The sequence below is a fragment of the Silene latifolia genome, chromosome 1, assembly GCF_048544455.1.
Source record: "Silene latifolia isolate original U9 population chromosome 1, ASM4854445v1, whole genome shotgun sequence".
Taxonomy (NCBI): domain Eukaryota; kingdom Viridiplantae; phylum Streptophyta; class Magnoliopsida; order Caryophyllales; family Caryophyllaceae; genus Silene; species Silene latifolia.
In genome coordinates this window covers 91,658,147-91,671,112 of record NC_133526.1, presented here as the reverse complement: position 1 = coordinate 91,671,112, position 12,966 = coordinate 91,658,147, and the positions used below count along the sequence as shown (strand labels likewise).

The 12,966-nt window shown below is 35.5% G+C and overlaps 2 protein-coding genes across 2 annotated transcripts; one reads left to right on the top strand and one right to left on the bottom strand.

Annotated features, from left to right (window-relative positions):
* Positions 1-1,166: 1,166 nt before the first annotated feature.
* LOC141607751 (acyl-CoA-binding domain-containing protein 6) lies at positions 1,167-3,187 on the top strand. The gene is made up of 4 exons (XM_074427104.1): positions 1,167-1,295; positions 2,361-2,475; positions 2,589-2,651; positions 2,888-3,187. The coding sequence occupies exons 1-4, from the start codon at positions 1,284-1,286 to the stop codon at positions 2,962-2,964; spliced, it is 267 nt and encodes an 88-aa protein (XP_074283205.1). The 5' UTR covers positions 1,167-1,283; the 3' UTR covers positions 2,965-3,187.
* A 517-nt stretch (positions 3,188-3,704) lies between these two features.
* On the bottom strand, positions 3,705-7,776 carry LOC141607749 (uncharacterized). The gene is made up of 4 exons (XM_074427101.1): positions 6,968-7,776; positions 5,393-5,448; positions 5,083-5,275; positions 3,705-4,387 (listed from the first exon to the last, which is right to left on the bottom strand). The coding sequence occupies exons 1-4, from the start codon at positions 7,622-7,624 to the stop codon at positions 4,031-4,033; spliced, it is 1,263 nt and encodes a 420-aa protein (XP_074283202.1). The 5' UTR covers positions 7,625-7,776; the 3' UTR covers positions 3,705-4,030.
* Between the last annotated feature and the right edge of the window lie 5,190 nt (positions 7,777-12,966).

Here is a 12,966-nt window from a genome sequence, read left to right as displayed (position 1 = left end):
TAACATACAAAAATATAATATAAGTAGGTTATAAATAAATCAAGTTAGATTCCATAATATATAATATTGCATAATTCTTTCAATTTGATTTAATGCACATATGTAATATATTTATATAAATATATAATCCTCTTAAAATTGCATGCCTAAGTAGTAAAAGTAATTTCATAGTAAAGAAAGAAATTGTAGTAACATTGGATATAGTTAATATTTTATAGTTTGGATTAAAATTAAATTATATAGAAGCTTGGTAATTTTCCTAAACATTGTCAATTTCCTTAAAATAAAATAATTAATTAAGATGGTCAATTTTAAGGAGACTAAAATAAAGAAGATACTTGGTAATTTTCCTAAATATTTATAGAAGACTAGAAGATGGTCAATTTCCTTAAAATAAAATAATTAATTAGTATAAATATGCACACTTATGGTATTAATTATTATCATCTTAAAATTATATATTAAATTTAAAATCTATGCAATTTTATTAAACTTTATAGTTTATTAGATGTATATAGAAATGTTAATTATTTAACATACAAAAATATAATATAAGTAGGTTATAAATAAATCAAGTTAGATTCCATAGTATATAATATTGCATAATTCTTTCAATTTGATTTAATGCACATATGTAATATATTTATATAAATATATAATCCTCTTAAAATTGCATGCCTAAGTAGTAAAAGTAATTTTATAGTAAAGAAAGAAATTGTAGTAACATTGGATATAGTTATATGATAGTAATCACTCATTTTGAATAGTAAAAGTAACAATATTATCAGCGAGATTAGTGAAAGTGGTAGAAACAACAACGAGAGTAGTGAAATAATCAATATTAATTCGGCAATAGTGAAAGTAACAATAATTACGGCGGGAGTAGTGAAATTATTTGTCTCAAAATTTATTTCATCGTAATTTTAGGATATGTTGAAAAATATATTAATGATAAATTTATAGGTTATGCAACTTTAAGTAATTTTATTTAATGAAAAAAAAAAATTTAATGGTAAGTTGAGGTAGATCCAAATAACTCACCTTACCAGGTCTACGGTCTACCCATACCTATAAAAATAAGAATGTGATAAATTATTGACTCATTATTGAGGACATCAGAATTTGGCATCAAATTATGTGTCCAAAGTGCGATGAAATTGATACCCACCAAAACTCTTCCACTATAAATACCAAATCATGAAACCCACATTATCACAACATAACATCACATTCATCTACAAACACAGCAATTCCGGCAAATCAAAGAGTGTGAACTACTTACAATGAGTCTTCAGGTTTATCTCTTTCTTCCATTCATCAGTCTTGTTCTTATATTTCTTAATTAATGATTTATCTTCCATGTTTTTGTCAATTTTTTAATTACCTAAATAATCCCAGTTTATGCATGTTATTAATCTGTCGTTATTTCTGATGTTCCTGCAATTCTGCAAATATGTGTCTGTCAATCCTTTTTATTTGCTTACTCCTTTCGTCTCAATCATTTGTTTACTACGCCATCACTGAGAATATAAAACGTAAGCAAATGATGGAGACAGACGGAGTAATTAGTAGATCTGGGGTAATGGAGTTTGCCCATATGAGAATTAGATGTTTGTTAATCTGTAGGTGTATTTGGGTAATTTTTATTTGATGGGTTGTACAAAGTTACTAAATTTTATTTGGATCTTATGATTAAATTTCATGATTATATAGATTACAAGCAAGTTTTTTTCCTTGATTATGATCTAGATGAATGAGATGTCTAAGCAAAGAAAATGTCATGTTCAAATTGAGCTAATTTGGAAATATTTGAATAATGGAATACTGTTGGAGTGTTGTTACTTCCGATTCGCTTTAATACCTCAAACAGATAGCCAGCTATTAGAATAGCTTACTTGTTCATGATACTCAAACCACAAATCGTCGTGGAGCTATATGTTTTCCTTCCAAATCTTTCCTATGCTGGAATTATTCCCTTACCCAACTTACTATCTAAATAAATAAATAAGCGAAATATTTCCCTCCCCCTTACTCCCTGAATCTGTCCATCTATACAAGGTGATTAGAATGTATAGGTTTTGAGGTGTATACACTGTTCTGACGGAGAAAAGCATCCTCTATTTTATGATGAGAAGCCAAGGTCGTGTTTCAAAATTCAAATAGATTTGATAGCGATAATGCTTGTTGATGTCGGGGTTTCCATGGGAGAAATTCATTTTTCTGTGTCAGATGACAGATACGAGTAAGTTCATGTCGTAGAAAGTCTAGTTGACTTGTGTTGTTCCGATGTTTGGAAACTACTATAAGTCTGTAATGTTTGGAGATAAGAGATTGCTCAAGTTGTCTGCCATTTTTCGCAGGAAGAGTTTAACCAACACGCTGAGAAGGTCAACAAATTGACTCAGGCTACTAATGAGGATTTGCTAATCCTTTATGGACTTTTCAAGCAAGCCAATTTTGGAGATGTGAATACCGGTTAGTGCATTTTCCCTTTACAGTTTCTCTTTCTGTCCACAATCTTTGTCGCCCTCTCCCTCTCTTCCTTGCTAGTACTTGGATTTTTTTGCTTACGTGGAAACTGTACACAGCTCGCCCTGGTATATTCGATCCAAAGGGACGTGCAAAATGGGATTCCTGGAAGAGTTATGAAGGTACATTAGCATACTAATGATCCATGTTGCTTATTATCAGATTACGTTTTTACAAAAAAAAAATTACTTTTTTTTTTTTTTAAAATAATTGTCCAAATGATGTTCATACCTTTGTCGAGTGCCGAGTGTCATACATGGGTACCGGATGAAATATGAAGAGCCAAGTTATTACTTTATAATTTATTTTGGCCCTGCATTCCTCGTCTTCTGAAAGCGATATCTTGTTTTGTCAATAGGTAAATCAAAAGACGATGCCATGACCGAATACATCACAAAGGCCAAACAAATGTTGGAGGCAAATGGTATTGCTTGATGTCTAAGCATACTTGTATCCAAATACCTATCTTATGGAGAAGCAATGCTACAAAAAAAAGCAGAAGCTTCTAGGATTGCTGTGTTGCTTTCAGTTTATCATGTTTTATGATTCCAGTACTTTAATCAAACAATGTTGTATGTCGTACTCACTCGCATTTGCGCAACTTCTGAACCTTGATTATGAAGTTATATATTATCACGCTGCAAAATGTCCTTTATCACATTTTTTTACAGCAATTGTTCTCTCTTTGGGGTTGATTTTTCCTATCACTCCAACTCGATTTCAAATTAACCTGATCATCATGATGTTAAAAACATCAACGATTGTTGCCATGTTGCAATTGAATAACTTTAGAAAATCAAAGCATCTATATTCTAGCATATTTCAAACAAATGAATAATAATAATAATAATAATAATAATAATAATAATAATAATTAATCAATCGAGGATGAATAAACTGTCGCGATAAGTCTGATATATTCATTATAAATTTTGCTGTTGGTGCCAGAAACAATGGTGAATTGTTAGGAGGCAAGGACTTTAGTTAGTGGACAACAAAAGAAAGGTCAGTTTAGAAAGGTGGCTTGAAACTTCATATCCAGATCTTTACCAGTAAAATTGGGTCCAAGGCCATAAAGGAGAATATAGAGCAACTTTTTATCAACAAAGGATGGCATCTTACAGAATTAACCTTCTTTTTTGGAGGGAATTTTATCAGTGAAACACAGCACGATAAAGCGTAAAGCTAAATGGCAAAATGCAACGTCCAAAGATCAGAAGACGGGGAATTATGGTACATTGGTAGTTGTTAGTCGGGTTTTCGACTTTCGTTAGAACGCCAAAAGTATATACTCGACTACATCAATGTTTTAACAAGAAGAACCATCTTCTTTTGGCGATCTTCTCAATATATCAAAGGGGGTCAGGGTAAATGTCTACCTAATCCGGTTATAAACATTGGACACTTCCATCTTTACATGACAATATGACATCAAGATACCAGCTTCTACGCGTAAGGATCAGCAAAATATGAAGATCAATATGTTGTTGCAAGGTAGGAGTTAGTCGAAACTATTAACACACGGGTATCGAGGAAAGTGATAGTCTCTACCACGAGTAGCACCGTCTCTAGCTAGAATGCCTTCGAGATCTCCCATGATTCTAGCCAGCCATACTTCCAGGTTTCTTTGGATCTCTTTGAAATTGCCACGGATGCTGTCCAAAGAGTGTCTCGCAGCAAGTCTTGTGTCAAGGTCATCTCCAAGAGAATGACTGTATATCTCAGTTTGTAATGCCAGCAGCTTTTTTCTAGTTTCTGAAGCACGCTGTTGAAGCTGGAAAGCTTCAAGCAGAAACTCTGTTTGCCTTTGTGATCGAAACTCAGAGTTTAGTGCAGGTTCACTCGGATCACTAGCTTGCTGCAGAAACCAAAAGTCGCACAAATCATATTTTATTTTCTCGTACAACATACAAGTGAGAACTGAGAACCCATATCCCTCCCGTGTTCCTCATCTAACTATAGGGTTGATAGATTGGTCTCATACATAAGACCGTCTCCTACAAAGCTTTTGTATTTCATAAGTCATAACCATGGTCCTCAAAATGTAGACACTAAACATGGGGACGAGAATTTGATTCTTAGAGCTGAGGTGCATATTTAAGGGAATTTCTTTTGCTTGAGCTATGGTGGTCCATATGGATTCTCAACCAACTAGGCAACTAAACATTTTCTCAAGTAAATTCAACTCTTCCGTAAATCTTCTACAAATATGAAACCTCAAAGAAGAGGGAATAAGCCTATAATTTAATTTATTTAAAGGGTGCTGCTAATTCTCCAGAGTTATTAGTTTAATCTAATAAAAAAATACTCAGTTTAGACTTCTACACAAGGAATTGACACTTAGATAAAGTCTTAAATGAGACGGTCTTACATGTTAGACCATTTCATTAGACCTAATAAGAATTCAGGTTGGTCTCACATGTAACCCCGTCTCATATAAGACTTAAAAAAGACTCTATATCGAGTGCTGACAATGCTGATCTAAAAAGGAAGTTAGGATGCAAGAAACCGCATATAAAGACACGTGGACTTGTAGGAAGTTGTCATTATTACCATCCTTTTACAAAGGTCATCTATCTTTCCAGCAAGGTCTTGGTACCGCTTAGCCTGCTTCCTCATCAACGATGCTACCTTCACTGGATTGTTTTTTCCAATTTTCTCCAAATTTAGTAGCTCTTCTTCAAGTAACTTTAACTTGGAAGGAACTCCAGTCGACTCACCATCCACCTTCCACGGAGACTCCCTCCTGCAGATGGAAGAAATTTTCTTTGTTTTCTTAGATGACCGAAAAGAAAAAGTGTAACCTTTTAGCTGTTTTTTGCTCCCATCTTATGAGCTATATGGCAGTGAACAGAGTCTTTACCTCACTACATAATGTTTAGCATGCTGCAGGGGATCAACTGTTTCATATTGCACATCCTGTAATAGTGAAATGTATTTTTCTGATGTAAGATTGTTCTAATATCAAAGTAAATCAATAAGCAGCATAAGGTACACGACATCTTCATTCATTAAACGACATGGCTGCATAGCTTCATTGGCAATACATGATTAGGGGGCAAGAGTTAGAATGCAAGGATATGAGACTAAACATTACAGAAATATAACGGTCATTATGGCAACCACCCCGTAGCATCAACAACCGAAAAGGTGGTTTCATTGCTACCTCAAAGGCTCAAATCAAGTCTTGTATGACAGTAACTATGAGACTATTCAAATACTCCCTGATATCTGTAGTTTTCATTTAATTTAAAGGGCCTTTGCACTATTCGGGATAGTCACCGTGAAACCATCTCATATACCGTAAAAAATTGTGCTATTTTTTTGTCGAGATCAAACAACAAACACAAACAAACTTTACCCGTTCAGATTTTCTTTATCAATTCTCCCTTCATAGGACTAATAATTTATTTTTGTGTAAAAGAGGATTTCTGAAACCAATACGGGCGGTACACCAACAATGGTACCAGACAGGAGACTACAAATTTCAGTTATCTATGTTGCTGGTGCATTTCAACCGTTGACATATACTCGCAATCCAGCATGAGTTATTTTAAAATCCCAAAAAACTTGTGCTAGGGGTTTCTCAAGTTGCTATTGATAAATCGTTGAGATGAATAATTGCGAAAGGACGGAATGACAATACATAATGAGCAAGAAGATGCACACGGCACAATAAGAATAAGCAACTAATAGAAATTGACAAAGATACAAAAATGCAGTGAGCACCACATAATAGATAGTTGCTCAAAATACAGATGAGAAATGAATGCTAGGATGGTTCAGTTGCATTTGATCATCAAGACCCACTCCTCTGTTAAATCCCATCTCACAAGATACACCACACAATACGGTCCTCCACATGCTGCCTAAAAGACAAACTATACATCCACAGACCACAATGAATATTAATGTCACCATTTGCTTATCAACCCATAATCCCAACATAAATCAGATTTAATCAATAATTATTCACTCACATTCCGCCATGGCCACAAATTAAGATGATCACAAAACTAATTACGGGAGGTGGTAACGCTAAAGGTTAAAATGCTTGTGCCATTCGCCTCATGAGAGTATTAAGTAATCGGCTTATCTAACTCAAGCATAATAACGAGTGGCCATGTTCAAATCCCCCACATTTATGGACCAAAAATAGAAAACAAGTTAACCATGAGTCATTATGTCATAACACAAATAGCAAGTGTACAAAGTAGAAACCACAAAAGGCAAGCATTTTCCTTAATGACAGACAACTCACTAACTTAAATTTCAATCATAATCACACATAATTACCCAACTTTATTTAAATGTAATTATGGCACACCAATCAACAACCCAATTTTTCAAATTAATCTTACAACAACGACATTACTCCCGTGCTTCAATGACGCCCGCAAATTGTGATGTTGAAAATTTAGGGAAAACAAATGAATACCTGCCACAAATTAGGTCTTTCAGGCCAAAATTTAGAGCCAGATGAGATGAAATTACTATCAAACCCGTGACTATAATCAGTACCCAGATTATCAAACACCAAATTAGGAGTACCCACATCAGTATCTCCACCCCAATCCCTGTCGTCACCACTCCCCTCTGCAACCGCAACCGCAACCTGATGACGAGACATGAAATTAAGCAACTCGTCTCGCTCCCCAACGTCCCGCCTCAGGTCCTCAACCTCAGCAAGCAACTGCCCTTCACGGGACTCAGCCTCCGAAAGGCGGGACCTGAGGCGGGAGATCTCCTCTGAAGAGTCGTCAAGGCGGCGAAGGAGGCGACGCTCCTCCTGCTGCCATGAGTTCCGGTGGGTAGCGAATATCTCAACTACCCTAGCATTGGCCTTGGAATCTTCCTGTCGCCTTGAACGCAGCTCCGACAGTTCCTCCTCCGCTTTCCCCAAACGCAGGAGGAGCTGTCTGTTCTGCGAATGGAGAGTGGGGAAAAGAGACAGGAACACGGCGAAGCTTACTCCTAAGTAAGTGGAGTAAAGCTGGGGAAATGTCTCTGGTTCTCTCTCTTTTTCTTCTTCTTCTTCTTGGAGTATTATTGTTGTTGTTTGTTGGAGTTGTGGAAGTGGGTTTATGGAAGCCATGGGAGTGTGAGAGTGAAAGTGAAAGTGGAAGTGTGTGGGTGTTTGTGTAAGTTTGATGAGTTGTTTTATTTTGTCTTTATAAAGTCCGCTTTTTAGAGAAGTGTTTGAAAAGGTTGGGTGAGTTTGTTTGGTACTTGAAAGTTGAAAAAGATATGGATGGGGTCAGGTCATACAAGTTGGTTTGTGTTAGAAGAGAGAGTATTGGTGGCGTGTCTTGTGTTTGGTTGCCTTTTTAGCTGACATTAAGGTGTTCTAGGTTTGTAGCTGTCGAAGTGTAGCCCGGCGAGACAGTGGATGCGATATGGTGGCTGAGGTGACCCAGTAACAAATAGGGTTACCTCAGACTAGTTGGATCCGATTTGATAAGATTAAACTAATCTGAAAAATTGATGGAGCGATACTTAAGTGTACGCTTAGATCATCCCCAAGTAAGGGTTGCCTTAATTAAATCACCAATCATTTTTACTCTGACCATCCCCAAGCAGTGGTCGCGCTAATTAGGTCGCGACCCGATTTTACTCTTAATCTCACCTTATTAATCTTGACCCATTTTCACCTCTCAAGCAGAAGGTCGCGACCTAGGTCATCAACCCAATCATTTTTCACCTTCCAACCCTTTTTGTTTTGTTTACGACCAATGATAATTTGACACCTATTGAATCACCAATTGACTTCATAAGGTCAAGAGCAACCAAAGAGGTCACAAATTGACCTTATAAGGTCAAGAGCAACCAAAAGGTCACGCTAATCTCATGCTTAATTGTTGATTAAGGCGACCCAACAAGGTCGCGACCTACCTCGTGACCTTGCTTGGGGATGGTCTTAGCCTCTTAGGTCATGTTCTTTTCGGCTTAATTTCAGCCCTCATTCAACTCACTTCAGCTCGCTTTAGTTCAGCTCATTTCAGTTCATTTCAGTTCAGATCAACCCACTTCAGCTCAGTTCAGCTCACTTCAGCTCTCTTAAATTCAAATCTATTAAGTTCAGCTCGACTCAACCTTATCATTAATATATAATTAAATATTAATATTAATAGAGATATTATTATTTGCAATTATTTTTGTTGTTGTATGTGAAAAATAACGTAAAAATATATCAAGTTTCGGAAGTCAAACTAAATAATATTGCAATTATCTAATAGCTAATACAAACCAAACTCATTCAACAAAAATAAAATAATTTAGTTTTGCGAATTATCTTCTTCCATTTGTGCAATTACATCATCGCATCAATCATCATCATCTATGCTAATATACTCATAGCCACAAGCTCACCATACTACATGAATAATTTTTAAATAAAAATGGACCGTCTCACAATGCGAGACCTTCTTATTCTATAATGTGTTGTATAGTTTTTTTATTACCCAAATTATTGTGAAATCGAAAAATATTATGATAACTAATAGATTATTTATTTCATAATATACTTAAACGTTTTTAATTAATAATTAAGTCAAGTCAATTCATTTCAGCTCTCTCAATTTCAGTTCAGCCCCAATAAGCTCAGTTCAGCCTCATTCAGCTCATTTCAGTTCAGTTCAGTTCAGCTCAACTCAGTTCAGCTCTAATAAGTTCAGTTCAGCTCACTTCAGCCCCAATAAGTTCAGCCCAGCTCTATTCGGCCGAAAAGAAAAGGGTCTTAATCTCATCTTATTTATCTTGATCCATTTGCATCCTCCCATTCAGAAGGTCACGACCTAGGTCATCAATCCAATCATTTTTCACTTTTCAATCATTTCTCACATTTTTTACCCCACCAAAACCCCTCTTACTTTTTTTTCTAATTATTATTTACTAACAAATTCTAATTAAGTTAATTTTCTAATTTTGTAAATATCTTAATAAAATAATAACTACTCTAACTTGATAAATATTTTAATTTTATTTCATATATTAGAAAAATAAATATTTTGAAAGACAATCTTAAAATTTTAAAGAGTAGAAGACGATTCATTGAAAATAAATATAGTCAATTAAAAAATGATTCAACATATAAAAACCCGCGTAAATAAGATTAGATAAAACATGAAATTAAATTTTATGAACTAAAATAAAACGCAATAAAAAATTACATTGTAAACTAATTCACTATAAAATAATAATTATATGATGAATATTGTAATTTTTATTTTAAATAAGAAATAAAAGTTTGATCATAAGGTCAAACCTCACCGAAAGTTCGATCATAAAAAATAATTCCATCTATTTATTTACTCCATCCCCAATTTATTGATCTACTATTTTCCCAAAAAAAAAAAAAAACGGTCACCCACTTCAATTAACATCTTCTCCTTCCCCATGGAAAAAAACAGATCTTCAATTAACTGATATATCATCAAGCTTATATTCATTCCCCAAACATTATATGGAGTACTAGTGAGTACATCAAAATATCCTTCCAATTTCATAAAAATCAATCAAAATCATCTTCGTCGATCTTTTTTCACCATCAACCACTGTCATCGTCGACCTTTTTTCACCATCAACAACGTCACCATCTTTTTCCACCATCACCATTAAGAGGTAGAGTAATATTTCGTTTTTCCTCTTGATATTAATATGCATGTTTAAATTTGAAAAAAAACTCTCAAAATATCTCGAAATTAAGTTCATTTTATAGACAATTAAAAATTATAATCATTTTGTGTTTACTCATATTTTATTTTGTTTTTATTAAGTATATAAATCCTTATTTAGTTTCTTTATACCTTCTTCTTTTTGGCAGAGACGGTAGAAAAGGAATCAGAGATAGCAGGCTAATGTCCTCTTTGTTTGGTTTCCAACCAATGATCAAGGGACACCTATGAGGTCACCAACTGGGTCACCAATATCAATCGAGGGTCATCAACTGACCTTGAACTGAACTTCTTTGCTAAAGGGTCATGCTAATTTTCCAATTAGTTGGTGATTAGGGTGACCTAACAAGGTCATGACCTCCCTCATGATCTTGCTTGGGGATGGTCTTACAATATGGTTGATACGTGCATTTTATATAGCCTTTTTAGTCTTATTTTGCACGTGTTTCTATGCACTTTTGTATTGTTTTGTATTGCAATATGCCCCGAATTGGCTACTTTGGTTTGTTTCGTTTGTTTTGCAGAAATGAACCTGAAAGTGGTGAAACCGTGCTCTATTCGTCCTATTTTGCATACATTTTGAGGAGAGGGGAATGTTAGAGCGAGATTATACCTTGAAGTGCGTGAAAGGGTGGTCAACGAAGCAGTCAATGACGTATTAGAAGCTGACTTGGAGGAAGAACACTCGATCGAGAAGCATTTTGGTTCGATCAAGTGGTTTTATGGATAGACGAGTTCGATCGAGTGCTTTAGCTTACTCGATCGAAATGCTGGAATTTGGGTTTCCTCGATCGAGAGGCATTTTTCCTCGATCGAGAGGATTAGCTGATGAAGCCCTCGATCGAGTGGTTTTATATCACTCGATTGAGAGGTTTTGATGTTACACGGGCTTAATTAACCCCTGTTGGACTTATTTCGTGAAAGACTTTGTTTTGCCTATTTAAGCTTTCATTAATTAGGTTATTAAAGACGCTACTTACGTTTCTTTCATTTGAGAACTCTCTTAATCTCTCCTTTACACTTTTGACTGTAAACTCTCTTCTCCCTTAATCTCTTGCTTGTGGATTTGTTCTTTACGCCGGATTGCTAGAGATTGTAATCTTTCTTCCCTTATTAATCTTAATTCCATTGTTTCTTTGCTTTAATCATTGTTTTCTTCTCTTAATTATTTCTGCCCTAATTCATCTTATGCATAATTATTATTATTTCAATATGTCTCTAATTACTATATTCATTATTATTGTTGTTGTTGACATCACTAGTAATATGAATAGCTAAATACTTTCATGTCGGGATTAGGGAATCCATGGTAGGATTGTGACGATGTAGTGAATAGACTAGATGATTTATTTGTGAGAATCTGTACCCATGGCAATTTAACTATAATATCGACTTAGTTGAGTGGACGCTTCTATGTTACCTTTAATCTGGTTAAATTTACTCCTGGATCGGAAGATTGGATTAAATAGACCTGCTATGAACAGTAGACTACCCTAATGAGGACGAAAGTTAAGTTAGTAGAAATCTAGGATAGAAAGTGGACCGGAAGGACCTTTCCTGTATTTGTCTCACAGTAGATTGTCTAGGCTATTTACAGCTGAGTCGATAGACTAACATGGTGAACCGAAATCCTGGCATGCTTTCTCTTATTTGATCATCTTATTTACATTTTCTCATTTTTATTGCTCTCTCTTTACTGCTCTTTACTGCTCTTTCCTTTAATCTTTTATTAGTTTAGAAATCAAAATTCAACACCCCCCCCCCCCCCATTTTGTGACCAAAAGACGGACCTTTAACAGTTATCTTGCCTCTCTGTGGAGATCGACCCTGCTTATCACTAGCTTCTTTGTTAGTTTTAATTAGGTTTATTTTTGGTAAAAAACGACAGTATCAAATTTTAGCGTCGTTGCCGGGGAGGCAATAGCCCTATCTGTTTTTGTTTTCGTTTATTTTTATCTGTCTCAGGGAATTTTTATTCCTTGAGACAGTTCTCATTTATCTCTTTCAGTGTTGTGTATGCCCAGGTTGAACAGGTTGGAATTAGTTCCAGCTGATTCGGAGTAAGAAAGACTATTTCGGCATAGACTCCGTCTGCAAAGAGAACTTCGAAAAGAAGACTTGAGTACTTTCAAGCCCGAGCTACAACACTTTTTATTTGCAGAAGATCAGTCTTTTGAAGAAGACAATCTCTTTTCTGCCAACAAGCCAGTAAAGATGCCTAACATTGCAAGTCACTCGGAGCCCAAAGCATCCTCGATTCCTAAAGGTTTTAACCTCCAAACTGAGGAGGGTAACACTTTAGATATCCGTCCGTCTTATATAAATCTGGTGGAGAGAAATCTGTACCGAGGTGTGGCGGGTGAAGATCCACGAAAACATATGGAAATCTTTACCGACTATTGCTCTAGTATTCCCGCCACTAAGGGAGTAACACAAGACAAGATAAAGGAAGTGCTTTTTCCTTTTTCTCTGACTGACTCAGCCCGTGAGTGGCTGACTGATCTTGACCGAACTGCTGCTGGTATCACCAACTGGGAGACTCTCGCACTTGTCTTCTACAAAAGATACTTCCCTCCACGATGCACTAATCAGCTGAGAGGTAAGATTACTAGTTTCAAGAAGGCACCTAATGAGACTTTCTATAAAGCTTGGCGTCGGTTCAAGAAGTTGGTGAGGTCTCTTCCTCACCATGGTTTTGATCAGTGGTTTTTGTGCAACCAGTTCTACAATGGGTTGTAGATGACCACAGAGCTATACTTGACGC